Raw genomic sequence first — 26,233 nt, 5'->3', positions numbered from 1 at the left:
TGTTTGAATCACTTCTCTGGATCTGCTTCAGAGATCCGCTGTTCTCCATCTAGTTACACACACACACACACACACACACACACACACACACACACTGCTGGGAGCTGTATCTGTGTGTGTTTCAGTCCCAGACAGAGTGTTCATTTTCAAGAGTTTTCTATCACAGGCAAGAGAAAGAAGGTCCCATGAGTAGGAAGATGGGTAAACTTTCCACATCTTTATAGGCAAAATACCTGGAAAATAGTTTCCATGTCATAATGCTTTATTTTTGTTCGTATCTCTATATATGCATTAGAGAGCTGTTAAACAGGAACAGCAGTTGCACGCACACCTCTGTTTTCCTCCAGGATTGTGTTGATAATAAAGGAATAAAACAACTGAAGAGTGTAACTTCCTTGTTTGGATTTAAAACCATAGCCTACAGCCTATCTCTTTTGGTAAGAATTCATATGGATCATCTGGACAGTCCCACCTAGTCTTAGAAGCCAGATTCTCAGATGACATTTTCACTTCAGTAGACTCCCCATAGTGGCAGTTCACCAGCAAGGTGATACTGTTCCTGCAACATCTGCCAGCCCTTTAAGGTCTTCCATGTAAGTAAAAACACACATGCTTACCTTTGCGGCATCTAATTATAGCTAACCTTCCTCCACAAATGTCAGGCTAGTAAAAGGAACACAAGAAAATTCTCCAACATGGATTTGAACAAATTCTAATTTTTTAGAATTTTTTAGAACTTTACCAAACACAAAACAATCTGGAGAACTTCTCTAGATTTTATTTGCTGAAGTCGCATGGCTTTTTTCTAATTTTTATCAGCAGTGTTTGCAACTAGAAGACTGAGAACTGCAAAAAATAACTCTATTGATTTTTTGTTTACAAACTGAGGAAAATGTGAAAGGCCAGCAAAAGGGTAATTATCACTGAGAGTCTGGGTGCCTTCGCACAGCCAGACATCATGCCATGTAGTCACATTCTCAGAACTAAGGAGCAGTGGGTTCTTTTTAAACACACCGTTAGGGTTGTAGCAGTAGGCATCCCATCTCTCGCTTCTGTTGAGGCGAATCCCGTAATCAACAATGCCAGTCTTCCCAAAGCCACAGTTGGGTCCAGCTTTTACTATGGGATAACCAACTCTGCCCTTTGCCATCCAGCCAGCCGCGCACACATGGAAACCTGAGATGGGGAGAAAATGAGGCATGGATGTGATAAATTAATCCTAGGCAAGAAACTTTGCTTTTTATTCAAATAAATAATGACTCACTCCAGCTGATCAATGACTTAGATGTAATTGGTCTAATAGAAATTGTACTACAAGGAACAGTCTTTAAGAGGATGATTTTAAACACAGGATGTATTATGTTCTCCACAGTATGATTATTGTTTGTCATTTGAAAACAAAAATCAAATGCAGATGAACTATATATTCTCCAGGGTGGTGAGTTTTAAATGCTGTACCAGCATTTGTAATCAAATTATATATTGGATTAGTTATATAAGCGAATAAATTGTGTTCTTTGTTTCCCTTTTAAAGTCATACAAATTTATTCAATCGTATCTCATTTAAGAGTCTGCACTATTAAGTTCTGAGGGTGAACAAAATACTGTATGCAGAAGACAGCTAAGGAAACAAAATATTCACTTAAAATACTTACAGCTTAAATTTAAATACCTAAAATATGTATTTCCTTACAAAACAAAAAGATCCTGTTAATGCACTGTGTGGCTGGGAACTTAGAAACAATAGCCAAAGAATGCACTGTTATTCACTGTCTGGTAGAGATCAATTCCATGGTTCCACCGAGACAAACCAGAACATACTTGTGGCGTGCCAGGACTGCGAGCTAGTCAGAAGAGACAGAAGTACCCTTTTCACATGTGTGGTGGTGCTGAGTGCCAGCTTGTGACTCAACAGCGTAGCCTGCATATTTCTAGAGTGGAGGATATTTTCCATTGTTTTCCTAATGCTCTGAATGAATTAATCATTCCTCAACAGGAATCAAACAGATATGCAGTAGTGTCCTCACTGAGATCGGCTTTTCTCTCCGAGCACACCAGCCACTCTTTCTTAGAGCAAACGGGGCTCAGATAAACGTTATGAAAACACCTTGACTGCTTATGCGAAAAAGAACAACTCTCCTTTCCTAAGAAGGCTCACTGGGGACAAATGCCCTGCCCCGCAGGCCCCCGCGGTGCCCCTGCTGCAGCATGGCAGGGAGGGCGCCGGGCAGGTACCGCTGCTTCCCAGCCGAGGAAGACGGCTCTCCACTCTGTGTTACTGCTTCCAGGAGGGTGTCGCATGCAGAGCTCAGGGGTGCAGCCATGCTCTGTTACTGCGGGGAGACACTGTGTGCAACTCGGGCAAAAATCCAGGGAGTTTATAAGTCTCACAGGATTCATAACATTCATGAAAATGAGAGACTGGCGACACAATGAGCAGCATGAAATGCAAACAGCTATTTTTTTCAAACCTATTTTTCTTGCTGCCTCCAGCTGCTGATAGGTGGCTAGATGTCCTCCTTCGTACTCACAGACGGCTTTTGCTTCTGCATAGGTGAGCTGGTACTTTCCAGTGCGTGACTCCCTGTGATACACTCCAGCTGCTCGTTCTGGGGGATCAAAGCAATAAACAAGCTCAGTATTGTTTTATTTTTGGAATACAGACTATGGGATCCCAGCTGACCTACCTTCCTGGAGGATGTCAAGTCTTACAGCTTCAGCAGTTTCCCAAGACCTTCACCTTGGGCTACCATCCAGGTGAGAATAGAAACAAGATGTTCTGGTAGTAGCTGCATTATTTGGGAAGTGTCAGGAAAATATGCAACACAAAGGTATGTTTCTGTTTGGGAGAAGTTTCTGAGCAAGAGCTGGTCAGAGTTTGGGGCAAGCTTTTGAAAAACAGAAAATCAACAAACACAGGGAAGGAGTCCCATAGGACTACTCAGAAAGCAGTAGTTATGGGAACGATCAGCTGGTTCAGTATCACTAGATCTGTGGGACCATATCAAACTCCAGGGAAACTTTTTCTGGATTGCTATTACAGCATACTTTTGGATATAACTTAAAGTACTTTTGCAAGATGAATCAGAGCTTTGTTTCGAATCTCCAGAGAAGTTAAATGAGAGCTACTTGGATAGAAGAGAGGTAAAAATTAAAGGGAATAAAAATGCAAAATAAAAATATCTGTGCTTGTCTCACAAAGACCGGAACAATTGTTGGCTGATATTTTTGCTACACAGAAATTTAATACATTTTTTTCATATATCTTTTTTTGCTATTGAAAATTCCAGCAGCTTTGCAGGGAAAACTAGAAACTGTCAGTACTATTACAGGTTTTATAATCTTTTCTTGTTTCACTTGTCTGATGCCATATGTACAGAAATCTGTCTCTATACCAATGTGCAAATCTAATCTGAATGGTGGTTTTTTTAGATTTTTTTTATATTCGGTATAATCTGAGAAAAATGGCTGTCTGCAGCTATCATTAAGCAACATAATTGAGAAAAGAAGCAAAATAGGAAGCATTTTTTTACAGTAGTTATTTGCACCATGGGAAAAAAAGAATGTCTCTTCTAGTGACTCTCTGTTCTACTGATTCTACTTAGAATCAGTAGTTTTGGCTATGTTAGGATACTTAAAAAAATGTTAACCACTGAATTGTGGTTAGTTATGGTGAGATCCTTTATTAGATACAGAATGACGTCTGCCAATGTAGTTTTTGGACCCACAGTCACTGGACTCACTCCCAATGAAGTAAATGATATTGCTGAGAGTAGTCTCAGAAGACTCAGAGTTCTTATTGTAACATAGCCAGAAATGTCACTGGCATGGGCAAAGAATAACATATATCCTGTGGAAAGATCTTTCTAAGAAGCCAAGGTAGTTCCAGTGCAAAGAACAGTCTTAATAACAAACAGCTATGGAATAATAGTATGGTATGTTCAAAATAATCTTTTTAAATCAAAATTTCATTTGTAGAAAGTATTATTGCTCACTCACATAATGATCTATCATTTTTAGCCAGATAAATCCAGTCACTGTTTCCTTACAGCATAATTATATTAAATTCAGTATGCATGAATTGAAAATCTGAATATTAAAAAAATAATGCACAATCTAGCCTCACTGCACACTCAGGGGACAACCTGGAAATGAGGTTATTGATTACTACAGCTCTGTTGGGATTAGCCAAGCTGTCCCACCTACACTGAGTCAAAGAGTAAGAGGCAGTTCATTCCAAGCTTTCTTGGGTGGCAAAGGTGATCAGTCACTGCTGAAGTAAAAACAGTCTTAAAGCTTATTTTAAGTGATAGTTGCTGATAAAAGCTCTCCTAGTTCTGGCAGCTATTTTTGCAAGACCCACTCTGCTCCTTTCCTGGAAGAGCACTGGATGTTACACCTAGCATTCAGAGGGAATCACCAACAGTTTAGACTTGCAGCTGACAGTAAAAACTTATCACTTTCAGCTGTCTCTAATTTCTCTGACTTTTTCTCCTGGCAATAGCGTTTTCAAATCTTATCCCTCAAGAGGTATCTATCCCTATTTATTGATGCTAAAATGTCAGGACATCATTGTCCCATTTTCCAGAATACTGCTGGAAAGATTTGCCCTTCATAGTTTTTGCAAGGGCTGCTATACTGATAGCAGCACCACGGAGTCTTCATGCAATGTCTTGGTGGTTGGTGTTACCCTGCTGAGAGCAATCGCCAATCTGTATCTTTGTTACTCCTTTGCAACTCGATAAAAGTAGCCCTTGGAAGGACAGACCATGCACATACACTCTGCTGAGCTTTGATATTTGCTGCCGGATCAGTGTGTCACAGTTTAATGACTCAGTATTCCCTAAGAATAGCATATCCTAATTAATTGATCAGATCTTTCACAGGCATTTTTTCCCCATCTTAATTACATTAGGGACTGTGCAGAATGATAAGCTACAAAAACAAACCTAGCTCAAAGCATCGTAAGTATATCTATAAATATACATTTACATACATACATACATATATATACACACATTCACAGAACATGAACACAGACATGCACGAATTACTATCAGTCATTATGGAGGCAAGATCATGGCTGTGTAGACGAACCTGAATCAAATTTTGCTTTTACTTGCAGGCGCAAGCACATGCCTACCACTGTAAATATGTGCTGTTCGTATACCAAGAGTCTGGCACTAGAGAGCATGGTGTGGCCCAGCCGCAGCTGGGCATCTTCTCTGATGGAGAATGCTGCTTGAAAGCTGCTCCCAGGGTATCTGACCTCTCCGAAATCTCCTCTTCCTGGACAATAATAATGGCTTTGAAATACTTGAAAAAATTATTTAGTGTCCAACTCCTTGTACTCAAACCATGGAGGAGCAACCTTAATTGACTCACTGGCTAGCATTAGCCCTCCTTGCAAGAACTTCCAACTAGACTCTTCCTTATTTGCTTGAAAACCTGCATATTGGGGCTGGCCTCTCTGGGATTTCTCCACCCACTTTTTCCTCTGGTTCTTACGCAAAAGAACATGGTTTACAGGGCTGACAGGACATGTTCCTTCCAACTCACATTTCTTAAAATTTCTCCTTGAAGTCCAGAGACAGCAGGGTTCTGTGAGAAGAGTGACCCTTGAGTCACCCACAGCAGTAGGCAAGATTAAAATGCAGCCAATCTCTTCTGCACAAAGACAAAAAAATATGAGATTTGGCCTAATAAAGTTCCATCAATATGCATGACACACGGTTATATAATAAAGGACAAACAGAAGTATTTAACTTCAAAGTGGGGGGTTGTCATGTAAAGTTACTGGCACAGGTCTCTGGTAACTCATGGCCACCCTCAGAGTACTCCACTGAATGGTGTAGGTATGGCGCCAATGGGGTAGGCACGGTCCCTACACCTCACTGACACATGGTGTGTGAATGGGAACGAAATTCTGAACACAGGAGTGGGGACTTCCTCACTACACTCCTGTACGGCGGTTCAGTGCTCTCTAATCAAGGCCTGAATTTTGTCACGTTAAAATACACCATATTTTGTTTATATCACAGGCTTAGGCCATACACATATGGAAAGGTACGTCTACCCCCAGACAGTTTGGATCATGAAATATGTATACTGGGGCCCTGCTGCTGACTGATATTTTGACATCACCCTAGAAAAGTCCATAGGCCTAGAATAGCCCCATTTCCCTGTCTCTGTGGTGCCACCCGAGTCATGGCTTGCTGGGGCTTCTCTTGGAGGAACACTTCCCATCTGTTCCCAGTTGTTCAGCTGTGTGTTGTGGTGTGCTGCATCTGTCATGGACCCTACAGTGACTCCGGGGATTGATCTAAGCCTATGCCTTGAGTTGCAAAGGTGATGACTGAGGGCTTGGAAGCAGGGCTTGGTTGTGTCTTCAGTCCTTTGAAAGTCTAACACCATCGTTGACTTCTCCCTGCCAGTCCGTGCTGTTGAGTATTTTTGCAAAACCACTTAATTTCTTAGCTCTCTGTCCTTTCTTCTATTCCTAGAAATAGTTTTAATTGTTCACTGCAAATAGTTTGGGAACAATTCTGTTCAGCAGGATGAAACATCATTAATAAAATTCATATTCTCTATTTACACATTTCCTTGTAAACATAACCCAAACTATCAAGTGAAAGTGCAATGTTCTTGCACTTGCTGTTCTCGATGACTATGAGGGTTTTTTTAAGTCATGGAGAACAGAGTAATTTTCTTGATGAAGAATCCACCTGACACAATTAAAAAAAAAAAATCCTTATGTTATTTTCTGTTGCCATCAGAGGTTAGAACATTCTCTCTTTCTTATTCCTAGCAAAAATATCACCCCATGTAACTCCACTTCCTCAATGGATGAATTGTTCGCACTGTATCTATTCAAGATTATAAGAAGCTCAGCCCTGACTCAGTATTTCTCAGCAGTGAAGTCAAGATCAAATTCAGTTGTCCCAAGGATTAGGAATGAGGGCTACCTACTCTTACCACTGGCAGGGGAAGGCCCCCCAAGGAGGGACAGAGCTGGGACTTGGGACACCTAGGAGATCTGGTGTTTATTTCTGCTGGTATGGGCTGGTGACTGCTGACTGCCAGGGACATTCCTGCTCCCCGTCGCAACTCTCCCCTCAGCGGGGCAGCCGTATCCAGCCTGCCTGCTTTCCAGGGGCCTGCGCAAACAAAGCAGGCAGCGGAGCCCTGGCCCTTATCTGATCCTGAGCTCCTGCTGCCCTGGGAAACTCCTGTTTTGGGGCACTAAGAACAGCACTAGAATTAGAAGATTATGAGCATATTCGGGAAAGATTGCTCTGATCCTCTCATCAGTTCACCATAAACCTTTGGTTATAAAGTGCTTGTTTCAAAAATGAGCCCCAAAAATATTGCATTCAAACAAGAAAGACATTAACAGGAATAGTATATATTCAGCTGCATCAGGATTTTGTATTTTGTGAGAAAACAAAAGATGTTTTGTATCACAGAAATAAGGTAAAAGACATGAACATTTCTAGCCTGACCTTAATTGAAGAGTTGATATTTGTTTTAATGGTTTATTGAGGAAAAAAGGTAAAATGGAAAACTCCCTTCATTTTCATTCTGGTCTTGAAAGTGCTTTATCAGAAGAAGAGAAGATAAGAAAAGTTCAAATGTCACTGCGCATTCCTAGGTTTTATCCAGGGGAGAGGGTCTTGCTTTAATGCCTGTGCATAGTTAGTATGAGATTGGGGTTACTCCTTTTATTGTTCAAATTACAGGGTTTTTTTAATGCAAAGATGTATAAAATGGATGGCTGTGATTTTGCCAAGTTTTTCTTCATTTATACATATTGCACTGAATTCCATTGCTAATTTAATTAACTGCAACTTGGTTTTTGTTACAGTAATTTTATTGCAGTACTTAGAATAGATAGTATATTTTTAAAGGTGTTCCAATTGAGTCCTGGAGCTGTGAAAGCAGAGTGATTATTTGAAAGTTATATACCGTGCTTCCAGATTTTGCATGTATTTATTTATTTGCAGCAAGTCAAATTTTTACTCTTGTCCTTCATTTCTATTTACTCACATGGTAAATGCTAAAGGTGTAGCAAACCATTATTTTATTATTCATTCCAGTTAACACTATTCTTTGCTTTTAAGGAATTTGAACCTTCTTTTATATGCAAAAGGACCTCATGTCATACAAAGTGCAACTGCTTAAATGATTAGTATCATTATCAGTTCACATTTATGTTGCAGAAGCCCCTAAGGGCCACAGCCAGGGCAGCACTGGCAGCAGCAGTCACATGGATATGACAGTATTTGCCAATAAAACGCCCAGGACCCGTTCCCTGGCCATGAGTGTGAGTGCTGTGCCGTGTGGCTGAACTCCCTTTCCCTAGGGTCAGGGGGCCTCATCCACGTTGCCTCCTGCATAGTCCCTGGCCTTGCTCTCGCCGCTCAGGCACTCTTCAGAGGACCGCTGGCTGGCAGAGATGAAAACCATGCCAGGGAGCGTGCAAACAGCTGAAGCGCAGACCCGACCTATGTCACAGCCAAGTACTCTTGTGCAGAGAGAGCCTGTACAAACTAGTGATAAACAGGAGGCCTGGCTCAGCATATCTCTCTACCCACTGCTCTGACCACATCCTTTCTGTATGAGAATACCCATCACAAACTATACCAAATTCAACTTTTCTGTCCCTACCATCAGGGCTTAACACAGCTTCAGTCCTATTTATCTTCTGTGTCTCCTTACTGCTACTGCAGCGAAGAATGCAGGCTTTGTTGTTTCTCACACAAGCCTCTTCTCTGTCATCCTTTTCTGAATACTTCCTCCTTGCGGTGGTGCAAGAAGGTGCCAAGCTATCCTCCCTCAGAGCTCTCTCCTATCTGAACACCTTCAGTAACTACAGGACACATGCTCCAAGATTAGAGGGAAACGGAAGTAATCAAAAATGTGCAATTAACTGGAAAATACTACAGATCGATTTCCTTCTCATTCACATTCCTTTTAGCTTACAAGGTCCTCTGAGGAGGGCTTAGATTCATGTGGTTGTTATACCAACTAACAGAGCAAGGTCTCGATTCTTCATGAAACATCTGAGAGCTACAGAATTGAGTTCTGGCTATGGCAATTCCTTAAAATTCATAAAGAAATATGCAATATTCCAGAGACAATAAAGAAGTCTATAAATATTTGTCTATAAAACAGAGCACTCATTGCATATATTTGTTTTGACATATTTTATGGAAATGTTTTGATTTTTTGTTGTTGTTGGAGAATAATAAAGAACTCTGAAAGAACTCTAAGAGCTATTTAAGCCCACTTGGCTATTGCCACAGCATTTTATATAGCCCCTTTGGAATTTTTTTCTCCACTATTTAATGATGTGAACAAACGAATGGCCAAAACATATACATTTCTGTATTTTCCTAGAAACCTAGGAAATATTATTGCTTTTATTTCCAGATCATTTAGTTTCATATGTAGGACCCCAGGCATTTGAAGTATGTTCATGCAGAAACTAATTCATTCCTTTGGCAAATGTTTCCTTTCATACTCTTCCTTCCTTCGTTAGAAGGAACTAATATTTAATAGTGCTTTCACTTAACTTCATGCTTAAGCAAATACATTCAGACAAAATATTCCATTACTGTGTTTTCCTGCACATCAGATAAACAGTAAAACCAGTAAGACTGTAAAGACAAAACTTACAGGCATTAATTAGATAAATGATAACCAATTTCAGTGCAGGATTTTGCTTCTTTTAATGCATGGTTTTATACTGCTGGAGGTTCATCTTTATATTGTTAGAGAAACACAGTGATTTCTGCAGAAAAACATTCATGATTAAATTCTTTCTTACCTAACCAAATAGAGTTATGCAGCACTCCGTCCTTGAATCCCCATGCTTCAGCCTTGTCCCACAGCAGGACAGAAAAGAAAATTAGTGCAATCATCTCTTCCGAACTATTAGGCTGTAAATACTCTCTGTTAAAACACTCAGGGTAACCTCTGCTAGCAGCTGGCTAGATTCTGTTGGAACATCTGGTAGCCAGATCTTAAATAGTGCTTTCAGCTGTGAGGTCAGCAAGGCTGCTCCAATTGTGCTTGCTGTAGTATTATTGTACAATTAAATGTGAGGTCTGTATTCGTCCATGTGACTCACTTTTGGCTCTCTTGATTCCCAGAGTGTCCAAGGAATCATTCTATCCCTAACTACTGGAGCACACATGAAAACTTTTCAAGCCAAAGTCTGTTCATTCTTCAGCACTCGCTGTCTTCAAATTCCATAGAACAGTAAAACTAATAACCAGTCTAGCTGCATGTAATGTTTCTACTCACACAATTCACAGGATTGAAGAGAATCACGCATACTACTTCACATTCTCGTTTAAACATTCTATTCTTTCATACATAATTTGAATTTAATTTCATAGTGACCTGATCAGTTAAAAAATGTCAGTACAATGTTTTGCCTTGGATATGCGAATTCAATTTCCTCACGTGAAATCTGTAATTGCAAGTCACACTCCTAAGTTTTTCAAGAACAGCATAAAACTGCAAGTGCCAAAAACAGATGCTCTTTGTTATGCGAGTGGGAACTAAAGCTAAAATCTTTCCCTCCAAACCACACTTTAGGATCTGATTCATAGCATGACAGCTGTCTGCCTGTCTTCCCTTCTGGCTGAAAGTGAATTCTGCAGCTATTCCTTGTGATGGGTGGGATGAGTGGGAGAGGAAAGGGGGAAGGATGAGAGTATGGAAAATTGTCTGCTGCTCCACACTCCTAAGCAGCCATTGGAGGAATTTGCTCTCCAGTTCTGATAACATCTGTAATTTCCAAGTCAGGAGTTGTGGAGAAAGATGGGCTTATGACCATGAGCATGATCAAGAGCATGATCAAGTTAAAATAAATGAAAAGCAAAAATGAAAAGGAAAGGATGGAGGACTCTGTGCATACTCAAAAATATTTTACATAAACGTCTGCTGTGTCACGGAGGAAGAGATTCTTCATCATTCCAGGTTTAATATAATGTAATGAACACATAGCTGCATGATATCCACACGCACACATTTAGTCCTCCCACCTACAACACACACAGATGCTAAGGGAGAGAGGAAAGCTGTGGGGAAGTGGAGTCGAGGGCCTTTCCACTGCATCAGACAGAAGAGCGAGGCAACTTGCACCAAAATACCAGTGTCTTGACTTATCTTGTTCAGCGCTCACGGGTGAGAGCAAACCAGTTCTTACAGTAAAGTTCTCCTAAACGTACATTCCTATGGTGCATATGAATGCTTTACACATTCAGGTTTGAACCTTTGGCGTGCAGCAGTAGTTGTACAACATATGTAAGTCATCTTGCTCCTGATGAAGCTCAGGTGCACTGTGATTTCAAGGCCTGGCAATGGGACTTCCCACTTAGGTATCACAGAAAGCCGATGGCAACCCCCTGGCTTCCCTCCAATCAGCCTAAGGCACCCTCGGCATAGCGGACACGCTTGCTGTCCTCTTTGCTGTTGTGTTAGTGAGCTCCCACAGCATGGGACGCTGGGACCATGAATACTGCCTGCCAGTTTGTTCAGCAGTCTTGATTGTCCCACCACACTTTACAGCTCTTCTGTCAGCAAAACAAGAAAACATCCACCAGACTTGGCTCATTTCATAAGAGTCTGATCTTTTTGAATGAGATCTATTCAACATTATTCTGCCAAAACAAGTTGGTAGTAGTCTATTGCTTTCCACACATTGATATCCAGGACACACATATGAGCTTACCTGGGGCATGAGTTGTGAAGGTGGCAGTACAACCTTTTAGGGTGCTGATAAATGAAGGAGACAGTGCTGAGAGCATTACTCTGGAGTATCCAGTTCTCAATAACAGAAGGAGACCGACACTTAAGTCATTGCTTGTTTTGAGTTGTGATATATTCATGGTGTCTTCTTGGGATCTAGAAACAATAAAGAGGCATGAGAGAAGGAATAGAAAGAAAAGGAAAGTGAAAATCCAACAGTAATATCATACATCAGTAAGCCAAAAAGACAAAGAACTTCTTCAGATGAAGAGAATCCTCTTAGATTGACACTAAGATCTCTTTTTCAGAACAGAGAGAATTATGTTGTGGATGCCCTTCTTTTCACAGGTCACTTCTTCTCTACCATTTCATTCAAATTCCTCTGAATGATACTGTAATGTGAGTTGATAGCTCAGTGATTTTATATCAGAACCAGATGTCTAAACCACAGGGAGTTTTTCTGTTCCGGTAGGCGAGTGCCAATCGCACAAGATTACAAAAATGTGTTAATAGTGACTAACTCATGAAAGCAAGGAGCGCCTACCAACTCAGAGGTGATTTGTAATAGACAACTATGGTGAAATTCTTGAGACAGACACTCATGCAATAATAACTCAAGCTGACTATAATTGTCAAAGGCCTCAGTTAGAAAAAGTAACATAGTAAATAAAGGGCATAACGTGACAAAGAGTTCTGATAATAACAGTATTTGATGGCACCTCTTTTGATATATACAAATTCTAATATTAATTATATATAATAAGATATGTATCTCTCTGGAGATATAATTAATATAATTCCCTAGTATTAATATATTTCTTTCTGGAGAAACTATGCTGTTACTATTTCCAAAGAAATACAATGGCTTAGGAATCATAGAATAACTGAAGTTGGAAGGGACTTCTGGAGGTCGTCCATTCCCGAGATTAGAATTCAGATGTCTATCATAATATCCTCTGAACAATCCCTCAAACGAATGAACTTCATCTTTTGTTAGAAGTTAATAACATTTTTACAAGGTCCAGTACATGTTTTACAGTGAAGAGTAATTTGGTATGGTGAATATTTTGACATCCAAGGAAACAACCTAATATTTACTATTGTTTTGCATTAAACATATTGCCCAGATTCAGCCTAGGCATGAATCTGTGCAGCTCTCAGTGTCAATAAAGTAATACATTCAGTCCTATACATCTGGCTCCCAAGTGAGTCGGAAAGGAAAACTTTCATCTGCAAATTGTAGTGGATCTTCTCACCAAGAAGAAGATATTCCACAGCTGGACATGGCCACTCTGAGACATTCATCTGACAGTATTTTCTTAAGTTTTCCTCCAAGTTTTCTACATTTAAATATATCGCAGACATATCTTAAATAAAAAACACAGATTTTTGGTGACCTTTTCTTAACTCTTTCTATGCCTACATATGTCAAGAAACACTGTTTGACTAGTGTTTGAAGTTAACACCTAACTCTGTAGTTCGCAAGTGGTGGTCTGAAGCCCACTTGCAATCCATGATGCCACAGTAATGGAGATGCACAGCACTGTATTACACAATAAAAATAACAGCTTTTTCACTTCAGCTTAATGATGGGGATGCACACTGGCCAGAAAGATTCAACAGAAGCTGACTGTGATTATATGAAAAATATGGGGACTGCTGGTTTGGTACCAGCTAGACTACAATGTCCATGATTTTTGTTAGCTGTCAGTCTTTCAGCCAGAAACCATAATTGCTTCGAGGAAAAAAAAAATGGCAGGAGTAGAACAGGGAAGTACTGGGGGAAAATAGTGCAAAAAATAAAGTAGAAGTACTGTGATATAAGAAAACTGATCACAATGACAGCAAGAAAAAGTAATCCAGAGGTTTAATGGATGAACCACTGGGGATGAGGGATTTTTAAAAAATAACAGTAGTGTATGCTGGGAGACAAATCTCTTTTACATTAGTTTAAGTACTAAGCACCTAAATTTTTCCATTTCTCTGCTATTTTATTAACAAATGAAAATGAAAATATTTATAGCTTTTGCATTCTAAGATGTATTTTACTATAGGTAGTATAGAATATATTACAATTATATTGTTGATAGGTTTTAGAATGATATCAAGAATGGTGTATTTAAACTGAAAAGCATGCAGTGAAAGGCCTTTCATTAAGAGGTCTTCCAGCAAGAAACCGTAATCCCATTGCGGAAAAAAACTGCTTGGTGAAAAATACAGAAAAGAGAAGTGCAGGGAAAAAGTGAAAAAAATTAAAGCTAAGTTTTTCTTCCGAAAAAGAACTAAAAGAGCTTGTCTAAAATGGGGGCTATGACTACACTGACTGAATTTACATGGCAGGACCAAAGAATGGAAGAAGAGTTATTTAACCTAAAGAAAGGGAAAAGCTGGCCCAACAATAATACCATGCCACGCCATGCCATGTCATGCCATACCATACTATACTATATAGAGATAAATTTAGGCTGAAAAGTGAAAGACAATTTCAAATCATAAGAGCAAAGCAGCTTTGGAACACCCCAAATACATATGCCAAACAAAAAAACCCACCTAACTTATTTTGAGATGATATTTGAACAGGAGTTTGGATTTGATGTCCTTTGAAAGAAGGCCACTTGCTGTTCTATCTTATTTTTATTTTATATTTATTTTTTCTTATTTTTCCTGAACTGAGTTGTCAAGGTAAAAGACAAAGGATTATCCCAGACTCAAGGAACTACATGGAGACTTTAAGAGCCATCAGACCCCAACCTTCTTCCACATGGCAGGAATAATTACACCTACATTATTCTTGAGATACTTGTCTAGCCTGTTCTTCAGAACTTCCAGTGATGGATATTCCACAACCTCTTGGTGCTTAACTCTTCCCAATATTTTAAATATCTTCCATAACAAAATATCTTCCATTAATCAAACTCTTTCCTGTTGCAGTTTTAGCCCATTGCTTCTCTCTGCTACCGCAGACAAAGATAACAGATTCTTTACTGCCTCTTTGTAGCAGAAAAGTTATGTGTTTGAAGACTGTTATTGTATCTCATTTCAGGTCTTCTCTTAAAAATAAACAGGCCCTTCTTTTCATCTTTCCTGTAGGTCATATCTTCTAGATCCTTGATCATTTTTGTTCCTTTCTCCTGTATTCTTTCTATTCGGGCTGCATCCTTCTTGAGGTGTCATGCCAAAACCAAACACAGTACTCCAGCAAAAGCCTTTGCAATGTCAAATAGTGCAGAATTGTGGCATGCATTTTCCAGATGACAGACTTATTTACACAAAATCCCAGTTTGATGTTTGCTGTTAGTGAGATTGCCTTTAAAAATAACCAGCAAAATTTTAAAATATCTATTTCATCTAAAATATCTTTTCAAAGAACATGCCCAAAGTATGTAAATGATAATGAATTCAAAATAAAAGAAACCAATGAGATTTGGTAGGCCTACATGAATACATTAACTTGCTTTCCAGTCTCTGTTTTCTTGTATGCTGTTTTACTGGAAGCTGACAAGCATTACAGAAATGTTGTGTTGGGGAAAAGAGTTGATGAAACTCCATGTTTTGGGCTAGTAAGAACTTACTTCCCAATGAATTTACAAAACAGGTTTTCTAAGTTGTCACACATTTATTGCACTTGAGGGATGGAAGGAAGGAATTTCTAACCAAAATCCGTGACTTTTTCTGCCCCCCTATATGCTTCAGATGATGCAAGTTTAGAAGAATTTTATAACGTGAGAACGTATTTGGCCAGTGATCTTCCTATTTATTGTCACAGTGTTAAGTTTATTTTTAACAGAGTATTTTGTCTCATAACTATATTTTTTTAAACTTATTCTCCTTTGTCTTCTAGTCTAATTCTTATTGAAATCAATGCCCATTTTACCAGTGACTTCAATGAGATAAGAATCAACCAGTCTGCATAATGGTACTTTAGTTAAAAAAAAAGCAAATGAAAAACTTCATGTGAAAGTACCAAAAACATTTGTGATAATTAAGAGCAGATGTTAGGAGAGTATAATGGATTCACTTACTAAGAAAGTCTGAACATTTGCCAAGTTAAAGTATTTGTTAGCTGAAGTCCTATAATAACAGTAATTCCAAATAAAATAATTGGGCCTATCACAGTTAAAAAATAGATAGACATGGAATTTACAAGTGTCTCAAGGATGTTCTTCTATCTTTACATTTTTAAACTACATAAATACATAAAAAAATTCCTAAAACGTTGTAAACACAGTTTTTACAATATAATACTGAAGAATGAGTAACATGGTAGGGGTACTCCAAGATAAATAGACTCGAAAGACTGCCAAAAAACTCCTCAAAGAAAAAATAACTCACAACTCCATCCATTTCAAATGAAACTGCAACTACACAGTGAATGTGTGTGTATGTGAATATATTAATATTCAATTGCCAAGTTAATGTACAGAGAGTCAAGGAGTGAGATATAAAGAAATTTAGTCCCTTACAACCTTGTTAAGGCACTTTCAGGTTTTTCCACTGAATACTAAATAGCAATAGCCAATGTAGTAAAAAACATGAGCCTGGCCTGGTTCTTCTAGTGCTCTTAGAACGATACGTTTCTTCTCCTCTTGGATACAAGAAGTACTTAGCTTCCTAGGCAAGGGAGAGCAGCTCTAATGGGAAACACTGAGAGTTACCCCGAATATCTACAAACTGATGATGGGCACATATCCTTTGTGGCTAAGCTATGTAGGGCCAAACACTCTCAAGCAGACAAAAACAGTGAATCTGTATTTTGCAAGCTGTTATCCAATGATTCCATTAGAGAAAAGTTTTCCCGAGTTCTGGGAAACTGAGCTTGTTTCAGTTCTGAGAGAAAGATCCTAGAGAGGGTTCGCAGTATGAATCACAGGTACAGATACAGAGCTCCATGTTCCTGCAGCTGATAACACTGAAGTCACATCTGACTTCAAAGACAGAGTTTGGCTCCCAGAAGAAAACCTGCCTACCAAAATGCTACAAGTTTCATCAAATCAGCTAAACACTTATGGTATACTGAGCACCAGGATGTCTGCAGAAGTATAGTGATAACTAGAAATCACTATTGAATACCAAGAACCTATCTTAGGAGTCAGCTTTGGCTCAGTGAGTGTCCCTCCACGGTGAGGCTCTCAGAGGCTGCGGGATACTACACAGCTTGTGCCCTCAGTGTGCTGTGAGGCTCAGAAAGTATTTACCAGATTGCAGTTGATTATCCTAAGGCACTAACAAGTACAGAGTCAGGGAGGTCACCTCAACTTAATACAGCACAGTCTCTCAAAAGCCTGCAAATTATCACTTCTCTCACATTTACATTAAAAATTTTTTTTAAAGATGTATACATGCCTGTAATATATTCATACAAGGCATATTAACTAGAGGTTTAAAAGATGGTGTGCTTCTTTTTAGTAAACATGCCCATAAAAATATTACTGTCTGGCAGACCTACATGAAACACCTGGTATTTACATTACAATAGTTTATATTATTATAAAAACATTACATATTATCTATTTTTACACTGGTGAAAACAAGACTAGAGCCAAATCACTGGTGCCCATTCAACCACATGGAGACAATTTTTAGCAAGACTGCATGTTCCAAGCAGTGTTTTGGGAAACAAGCATTATTGTAAGATTGACTACAACTTAGATTCTTAAAAAATATGCAATTTTAAGAAATCCTTCCATGTGTGGCATAGTAGAGATTACAACTCATACCTCAAAAGGGCAGTTAATAAGCTGCAGTGAATAATCACTTCTGCAGAAAAGAAGAAACATTTTCCATCTCTCACAATTTAAGTATCTATACTAATTATCTGACTACTCAGTTTTATGGCACTGTATGAATGATGCTGTCCTGCCAAGGGTTGAAACAGTAAATTAACAGAATGCCACTAATAACTAAATTAAAGAGCATGTTAAAAATTCATTACATTTTCAGTGAAATATTGCATAACTTGCTGCAAAATTGTCAGAGTATTACCTACAAAATAAATAGTTATCCTTACTATTTTTAATGATTTTTGCTTTCTAGTTAAAGTAACTAAGCATTCATAATAGCTTGTTTTAATCTTCTACGTTTATAGTTATTTCATTGGCATATAACATAACATGGGTATTCACACTGTCTAACTCTAAGCATCTAATGCAAATGCGTGAATTAGGAGCCTTTCCAGTCAATGAGCCCCCAACGCGCAATTCGGAGCACATAAATGTTGAATATCTGACCACTATTTTTCACCTGTGTTACTTTAAGTCCCATTGGTTCGTCCATCTCATAACGTCTTCAACAACTGGTTAGATTTTAAAAGTTATTTACATGCCCAAGGATGCCCATAGGCAGGTAGTGAATTTTCAGAAGCAAAATACTCCCTTGAGTTTGTGCACTGATGCTTTTGAAAATCTTACAAGGCACCTGAATACTTTGAAAAAAATGGATTTATAGGTTCTCATCAGGATGTCTTCTGCTCTGTGTTCTTAACGGATTGTTTCTGTTCAATATTCCTAACAGACAGATTCAAAAAGGAATTTATCAGTGGAACTGGACAGCGGAACCTCTTCCTTAAGCTCAGCACCTGCAAAAACCTGAAGGTTTGAACCTCAGGCACTAGGCTAACATATAAAAAGTGCGCACCACCAGCAACCCAGTTTACAAGAGAAGAAAGAGGTCTGCTTTCCTCTGAGAAAGCGTACGCGTAGATCCCCATACTCTGTCAAGGCATCTACCCACCCTGTAAATCCCAAGTGGACAGAAGTCACTGGCTTAGAGTTGCAGACAAATAATGTAGAAATGGAAAAGGATGTTTAGGATTTAGGACAAGCCTCTCTCCACACTGTGTCCCAGATTGTTTCCCAGGAAGCCTGTCACTGGACTCACCACGCATTAGTACTCCCTTCAGATAAGCTCTGGAGTCAAACCCCTTCTCTCACCTAGACAGCGGCAGAATTCTGCACTTTTCTGTTTTCAGAAGCCATCAGCCATTACTTGCTTTTTCTCCTGATTTCTCCCTCTATTACTTTTCCTTTCTTTTTATCTCATTCTCCTCACTTTGTGTTAGTTCAAGGGTAGTACCTCTAGTCCCATAAATACTAATCATATGCAATAATCCGCTTTGCAGTATTATGCTAAATTCCTTCCTGAAACCCAAAGAGATGAATAGTGATAAAATACTCAGTGGATTAGTCTCAGCAGTCATTGCTTAAGATGTCCCTTCATGTTTGCAACACTCATTTCCTAGCCCGTTGCATATTCATTTTCTCCTCCTCCCTCCTGCTGCCTGCTTCAGCTTCTGAGGAAATCAAATTTCTGTCTTTTACTAATGTCATAGTGACTCAATATTTTTACCAGCTTTTTCTACAGCTGATTTTATTCCATTTAGTATCATGTACTTGATCCATCTCTGTCGCCCATTTTATACTCTTCTGTAAAGAGTTAAGCTATGAATTTGTTTATATGCATGAGTATAGTTCACATCCTATGAACTCAAGAGAAGCACGCTGGCTTCTGATGACTGCATGCAATACCATGGTTACAACATTCAGTATGGTGTTAGAAAATATTCCTGTCATCATGTTTCAACCCTGGGAATGCCCAGTTGCACAAGTTGGCTTGAAATGGTGTTACAGTGGTACAGGTTACTCCCACTGCATCTGAAATTACAATGCTTGGAGTCTTTCCTCTTGTCGCTGAAAATCAGACGAGCATCCTCATCAAACAAACAGCCTATTAGCACTCTAGACCCATCAAAGTGGCAATCCCCAGATTTTGCAAGCCGATGTACAATAGTACTGAGTAAGTTATTTGCTACGGACAGTGTCATACTTTACTCTCTTAATTGTTCTGTGCTTTATCTATTTAATTAAGTCCTGTGGCTGTGGGCCACTGTATCCCTCCAAGGTTATTTTGATGAATGTGTGTTTTTATGGAGTTGGTATTCTCCTTGCTTTACATTTTTAAGGTACATTTTCTCTTCAGCCTTTCTCCTCATGAAAGAAAAAGAAAATGGACTATCCTACGCTATAGTAACATCTCTCCATTAAGTCTTTTTAACAGGATTGTAGTCTCAGTCTCCTGTTTATATGTTTATGAAAGTGCTCTTTGGCTTTGTTCATGTATTTGGCAGAATGTGTCTTATCAATTTTTATTTTTACAGTATTTATTTTTCCTTGTTTTTCATGATCTGACTGTTCTTCTCTTCCTTTGCCAGCTCTCAGTTTTGGGCCATTTTTTCATATCATCAGAATACTTACCTGCTAAATAACAATTCAAATAGGCAAAGCAATCCCTTTCAGGAGGCTTCCAAAAGCTTGCTTAATTCAATTGCATGTATACATCTATGAGCTAGCTTTTCACACCAGCATCATACACACTGTGTAAAGAATGGATAAATATAACCCACCTAATTGCTGTTATATTTTCTTAGTCGTTCTGAAGCGTTAGCAGCTTTATAGCTGCTGCTGTGTCTCCCCGTTATTTACAATACAGTTGACTGATTCATTTGATTTTCATCATGCTAAAAAATGGCTGACAATATATATTACTAAATACCACTGTCAGCCACTACAGCAAATATCAAAATGGGAATATAAATGGAAAATGAGAATTTTTTGGCACTTGAGGATGAAGAGGTAAAAAGTGAATTCTTTTACATCTAACAAAGAAGTCATAAAGATTTCTTTTCTCAGTGTAAGGGGTCTTTAAACAGTGCTAAAGAAAGTGTCTTACTGCCATACGAATTTCTGTACTTCGAAATGGATATATAACTATACACTTCAAAAAAAGCTTTGAACTATCACAAACCATGTATTGCTGATTCAAGTGACAAAACTGTAGTCTGCCAGCAATATGTTTGGGTTTTGATATTCAGTTGTTTGCAGAACAGTTCCAGGTATCTTATACGAATCCCAGACTGACTGCGGCAGACTATTTCAAAAGCTAACAAACAGGCAGTTTAAGTGGAAGGACAACGGCCGGTTGTCATTCCAGAAACCGTCTGCTCTGTCCTCTCTAAATATTAACAGCTGCATCTAATCAAAAATCAATATGCCAAATTCAGAGCACTCTAACGAAGCCATACTGCTGAATGAATCATCTTTCCCAAAAAGCTGGGATGATATAAATCTTACCCAAACTTTACTGTATGTTCAATATCCTATGCTGATGTAAGACAGCTATTGCCTGCACACTGGTGCTGGGAAAGGCAATTACTGAGAAACATTTGTTCAAAGATCCAACTAAAGCAATAAAACAGTTGAATTTTCAATTTGCTGGCCAAACACAAAGAAGAAAAGATAAAAAAATAAAGATTTCTGTTATTTCAAAATAAAATGTGATTTTTTTAGTGAAACAACCAAAATAACTTTGGGTCAAGTTCCTTATTTTGCTCGATTTAAAGAACTTCATTTTCATTTCACATTTTAAACATTTTTTACTATCAAATATGGTTATTTTCCAAAATGTCTGAAATTAAAAAAATCAAAGGGTTTCATTTTGAAAGAGTTGAAACAAAATATGTCAGTTCCTTCCATATATTTTCTTACTTGCCACAAAAGTTTTTTACCCAAATGTATTGACAGTTTTCTCCTCCATAAAACTGCAATTTTCTGAGTAAATAATAATAAAAACACACATGTTTACACTGTATCTAATGCTGTCTTCAGCTGTGAATTACACTGAACTATACATTTTTAATGCTGATTTAACATGTAATCATGATCGTTTGTCAGATAGGAAACAGAGTATCAGAGAATATGAGCCATTTATTTAAAAACTGGACACAGCAAAACATCTTCAGCCAGCAGACATACAAAAATAATTCCAAAAAACCCTCCAAAAAACTAGACAGAGATGCCTTAGTTAGTAAAACTTCTTTGGAAATAAACTGGGTTAGCAGCTGTTGTGTCTGTTTGTATCTTCAAAAGAGCTCCATATGAGCATAATAACAGAGGGAGAAATTGAAATCTAAGTTCATCCAAAATAATTAAATCCTGGGTAATTTGAAAAAACAGCACATGAAATCTTCTATCTATTCCCTGGAGGGCCTGCCTGTGGAGATATCTTTACAGAGAAGGTAAGTGCAATTTCCACAGGAGAATAAAATAATCCGAGACAGCCATTACTCGATCCTTGGCTTCACACTGGGGGTTTCAATAAAAGGGTAAAAGAAAATTAATTATATGGAAATATCTGCTGGCAGTCTATTCAGCATTCAGCAACTTGGGCTCTGCCAAAAGACTTAAGGATGGAGGCAGAAGTTGGAAAGAGAAGCTGCATTCTCTAAAAATCTGCGCTTTTCATTTTTACATACTTAATAGTTGTCCTGATTAGGTTAGGTTGGTTAAAGCTTATAGAAGATAATAATTGGAATAGTGGTTTACCAAGCACCTTTGGGCTGGTCTGCACTGAGGATTGAGATGAACTGACCAAAACAGTGGTGTTAATAAATAAAACCTAATATATTAAATTCCTGTGAACAGTTTTTCAGGCAAAGTGACCTTCCTTCACCATTTAAGAGTTCTGAGTTTTTTTTCAGTAATCTTTCAAGACCAAAACTGCATAATACTGAGATTACTTCCCAGAGATATCCTCCACATAAGCAGTTGCCATGCTTTAACTTACACACATTGACTTTTTAATTTATCTCAGCTGTACCATAGCTTTCTATTTAAGACAGGATTTTCTTTACACTCAGTGTTTCTTAATGAAGTGTGGTATGCATTAAACACTTTTTGGAAATTAAAAAAGGGAAAAAACTCACAATCTCTTCCACAAAGCATTTCCAGAGACTAAGGCACTTATTTAAACATCCCCCAAAAGATTACCTATGTAAAATATTCAGTGGAGGTATGAATAAATCCTGCTGACTACAAAGTTTGGCAAGGAACAGAAAAAATCTGTTTTTCATACAGACAGTTTCAGAATCTGCCATTCAGGCCAGAGACACATTCATGAAACATTGCATCCTGCGGTTAATTCTACGCTATGTATCCACCCCTAGCCACACCTGGGATTTTCAGAGGCAGTGTTTTTTATTCCTAAGGAATATAAACAAGCAATTTCAATTCATTCATCAAAGAAAAAAGCGCAGACTAATACTACTGACAAGGTCATCCCCTCTATCCCCTCTCCTACTCTTCTTTTCCTCTCATTTGTGATCACTCAGTATAAAATAGCTTGCATGATAGAATTTATTCTGCCTTTGTAAACTGATAATCCTCACTGAAGCACTAACAACTTTATTCGAAAAAAGTATTTCATTAACATGCAGTGATTTATAGCCAAAGAACTGGAATGTTATTCAAGCCTAACAACATGTATGTTAGGCTTGTAACAACGTGTATGTTCTTCATTGTTTGCTTTCTATTTCTACTGTTAAACCACTGTGTTGCCTCATAGTACTGTTCTGGGACACACATCTTAGGAAAGCTGAAACATTCCCAAATCTTTTCAAACACATTTCGGAATCTTTCCTGTAAAGAATGTAGTTTGGTATAGATTATTTATTTCATAACTCTGTGTTGGAAATGGACTTGTACTTTTATAACAGGCAGATACTCAACATCGAAAAGTGCTAAATGTTCATTCTCAGGAATGTTTCTGTCTGTTGCCTTCCTAGAACTGAGAAAAAAGGACCTATATGTTGCAATGCCTAAAATTTAGGTCCCTTGAAACAAAATCTGGAGCCTCCTCTGGCACTCAGGCTCTATACACTGTATCTACAGAGAATGAGGCTGTGATGAGTGCTTTAAGTCACGTTATGCTGGCAGCACCACTGAAATAAGCTGTCATTCACCCCCCACTGAGCCCACTGACCTCGCTCCATGTCATCTTCCTCCTGGGATAGCATACCATTTTTTGACCACAGGATGAACTGCTTGAAGAAATAATTCAGCTAAAAAATAACTTTTCTTGTGGTTAGTTTTTAGTTGGCTCATTTCCCAATCTAGGCAGCCACATGGCTGCACAAATACTTACTCAGGACAGGGGAGGGGAGAAACGAATGGCAGGAGCAAATGGGACAGTTTCTTCAGAGACACCATCATTTGTGTGCCCTTGGTGTCTCTTTGATACCAAAGTTTGAGGAAGCACAGACTTTGGTATCTCCGCAATGAGATTCAGAACAATCAGCATGGTGATTTTTGATGCTGCTTAGAAGTCAGCACACCTGCAGCCACCAAAACCACAATAAATACAAGTTTCAGATCAGCTCCTCTCCAGGCTCTGGTGTTGTACCAAGGACGGAAAAGAGACATTTCTGTTTACTCAGGGTCTGTAGTTTTTTTTTCTCAATAACTGAGTAGAGATCACTATGCAGGAGGTTGAACAGGAACCATTATTCCCGTTAGACAGCCTAGCTGTTGGAAGAAGTGCAAAGGATTGAGATACCTAGGTTCATTGGAGAGAGGCTGTGAAAACTCTCAAAGAGTACGGAAAAAAAGCTTTGAAACGCAGGAATCATGACTGTGTACCCTGCTTATTAAGGAATGTATTTGTGTACTAGCATGTGCATAGAATGCATGAGCTGGTCCTTAAGGACTGAAATTTGATTTCTTCTTTCCAGGCACTAATAATCTATAAAAGCATGCACACTTTTCCATACTTTGCAAATCTTGACTATAAGGAGGAAAGGTATCACTATGCCTGTGTTGGCCAGGTTTTGAAACAAACACAAGATACGTTAGACAGCTGTAAAACATGACTCTGTCAAAGTACTGAAGTACCATTACGTGTCATCGGAACACTTTAATTACTGAATCTGGCTTCTGAGCATTATCAAGTTAAGGCACTCAAAGCTGCCAACATTAAGATGCTACGAGACCTGTCTGGAGAACTAGGCTTTGTAGTCAGGGTAGTGCAAGGATTAGACAGGCACTGAAATGGGTTTTCAGGATCACAGTTATGATTTAAGCACTTAAATTCCACTTACCTCTCTCTTTGGATCTAATCTAACCTAAAAAAGAACCAAAATACTCTACCTTTGAAGATAATGCCACAAGATTCTTAAGGACTATTGTCCAGATGCTGAGGTATGGTCAAATTGTTTTTGGTATAAATAAAAGGTAAGCTTACAGCTGTAAACCTTCTTCCAGCTTAATTTGAGTATTTCCTTCGGTAGATGAGTCCTAATACTACACTGCCAGAAGGGCAGAAGTTTTTAGAAGTTCGTTGGTGTTTTTTTTTCCCTGAAGTATCCAGTTCTGATTCCTAGGTTTATTAAGAGTATTTCAGACTCCTAAAGAACAAGTTTGGTATCAATGCAGACTGCTCAGAGAAATCCTGAGAGTTTTAAAGCTTCTTGTATTCTATGCTATATTTTACTCCTTGATTTTCCCCTTTAGCTAGACTCTTCAGAGTTATGAAACCAGTATTTTTGCCATTTCTCTGATTCACATGTGGTTAACACTATAAATTCACAACACATAGAAATCAATTGCGCATACAAATTAACTCCAAGCCAACTCCATTTCAGTTAAGGGACTTGGTCCAGTTTAGCATCTCCAGTAAATATCCTTCCCAAAACAAGCACAAACACATTGTTCTGCTCAAATCCCAGAGCAGAAGGCCATGTAAACAGATTGACTTTACTGCATTCCCTGGAGTTTAATGAAATAAAGCTCTTTCAGATCAGCAGTGACTTCCCAACATGACCACTGTTCATGGAGAACAGCCTGCCAATACCACTCTGACATTTAAATCTGAAATCTGATGTACTTAGATCATAACATAATCACCTCCTCCTCCCTGGCTACTCCAGCAAAACCTCTCCCTTTTACTCATCTCATTAGTAACCAACTTTGTGTTTACAAAGCAATAGTAAACATTGTTATCCATTGTCAAGGCAAAAATATCTGAAAAATAATTAAAAAAAAGTCTCATGAACACAGGGTCATATTTTCATGCACTTATCTTAAAAAGCAGAGAAGGAAATTTGAAATTACTCTAATAATAATTACCTCATGGGTAAAACTCCCACTGAATTCAGTGGCACAAGGTGACTGGTATCCAAGCAAGTATAATTCAAGATTTCCTCTGTGCAGCCAATGAAAGCAGAAGTTCTGAAGACCGTGACCTGGCTGTTCTTGTGCAGGTTTCCTCAAGCGCCTATGCAGAGCCCAACCAATTCCATGCTACAAGGCTTCACAGCTACAGAGTTCTTTCTGCTTTTCCCTGAAAATAGAAATCTATGTTCAGTAAGTGACAAAGTAAGCTTCTATTTTTTGTCCAACTCATTTGGCATATTTTGAATTTCTGAGTCTGGTTGCAACAAGTCTGGTTGCAATTGTGAGGATAACATTTAAAAGATTAAACAATTTAGTCTTAAAGGACACCTGCTCATATATTTCTGCAAGCAGTAAGCTTTCATTTTTTCGTGGATATAGACATTGCCCAAACTTGGTTCATGACTGCAACACATCTACAATGTGTCTCTAAATGGATATTTACAGTCTTGAATTCAACCAGCTGTGCCAGACTG

The 26,233-nt window shown here is 38.5% G+C and overlaps 1 protein-coding gene across 2 annotated transcripts in view; it reads right to left on the bottom strand.

Annotated features, from left to right (window-relative positions):
* TNFAIP6 (TNF alpha induced protein 6) overlaps window positions 1-25,853 on the bottom strand; it is a 31,841-nt gene extending 5,988 nt beyond the window's left edge. The window contains exons 1-5 of one of the 2 annotated variants that reach the window (XM_067298600.1): window positions 25,713-25,853; window positions 11,744-11,916; window positions 9,830-9,952; window positions 2,472-2,609; window positions 1,015-1,176 (exon numbers count right to left, since the gene is read on the bottom strand). In XM_067298600.1, the coding sequence (XP_067154701.1) occupies window positions 1,015-1,176; window positions 2,472-2,609; window positions 9,830-9,952; window positions 11,744-11,916; window positions 25,713-25,717 (601 nt within the window). In that variant the 5' untranslated portion in view covers window positions 25,718-25,853. The remainder of the gene's footprint in view (window positions 1-1,014; window positions 1,177-2,471; window positions 2,610-9,829; window positions 9,953-11,743; window positions 11,917-25,712) is intronic. The other variant, XM_013939849.2, reaches the window with a different exon arrangement.
* Between the last annotated feature and the right edge of the window lie 380 nt (window positions 25,854-26,233).

The sequence above is a fragment of the Apteryx mantelli genome, chromosome 6 (genome assembly GCF_036417845.1).
Source record: "Apteryx mantelli isolate bAptMan1 chromosome 6, bAptMan1.hap1, whole genome shotgun sequence".
Classification (NCBI taxonomy): domain Eukaryota; kingdom Metazoa; phylum Chordata; class Aves; order Apterygiformes; family Apterygidae; genus Apteryx; species Apteryx mantelli.
This window is presented reverse-complemented; position numbering and strand designations above follow the sequence as displayed.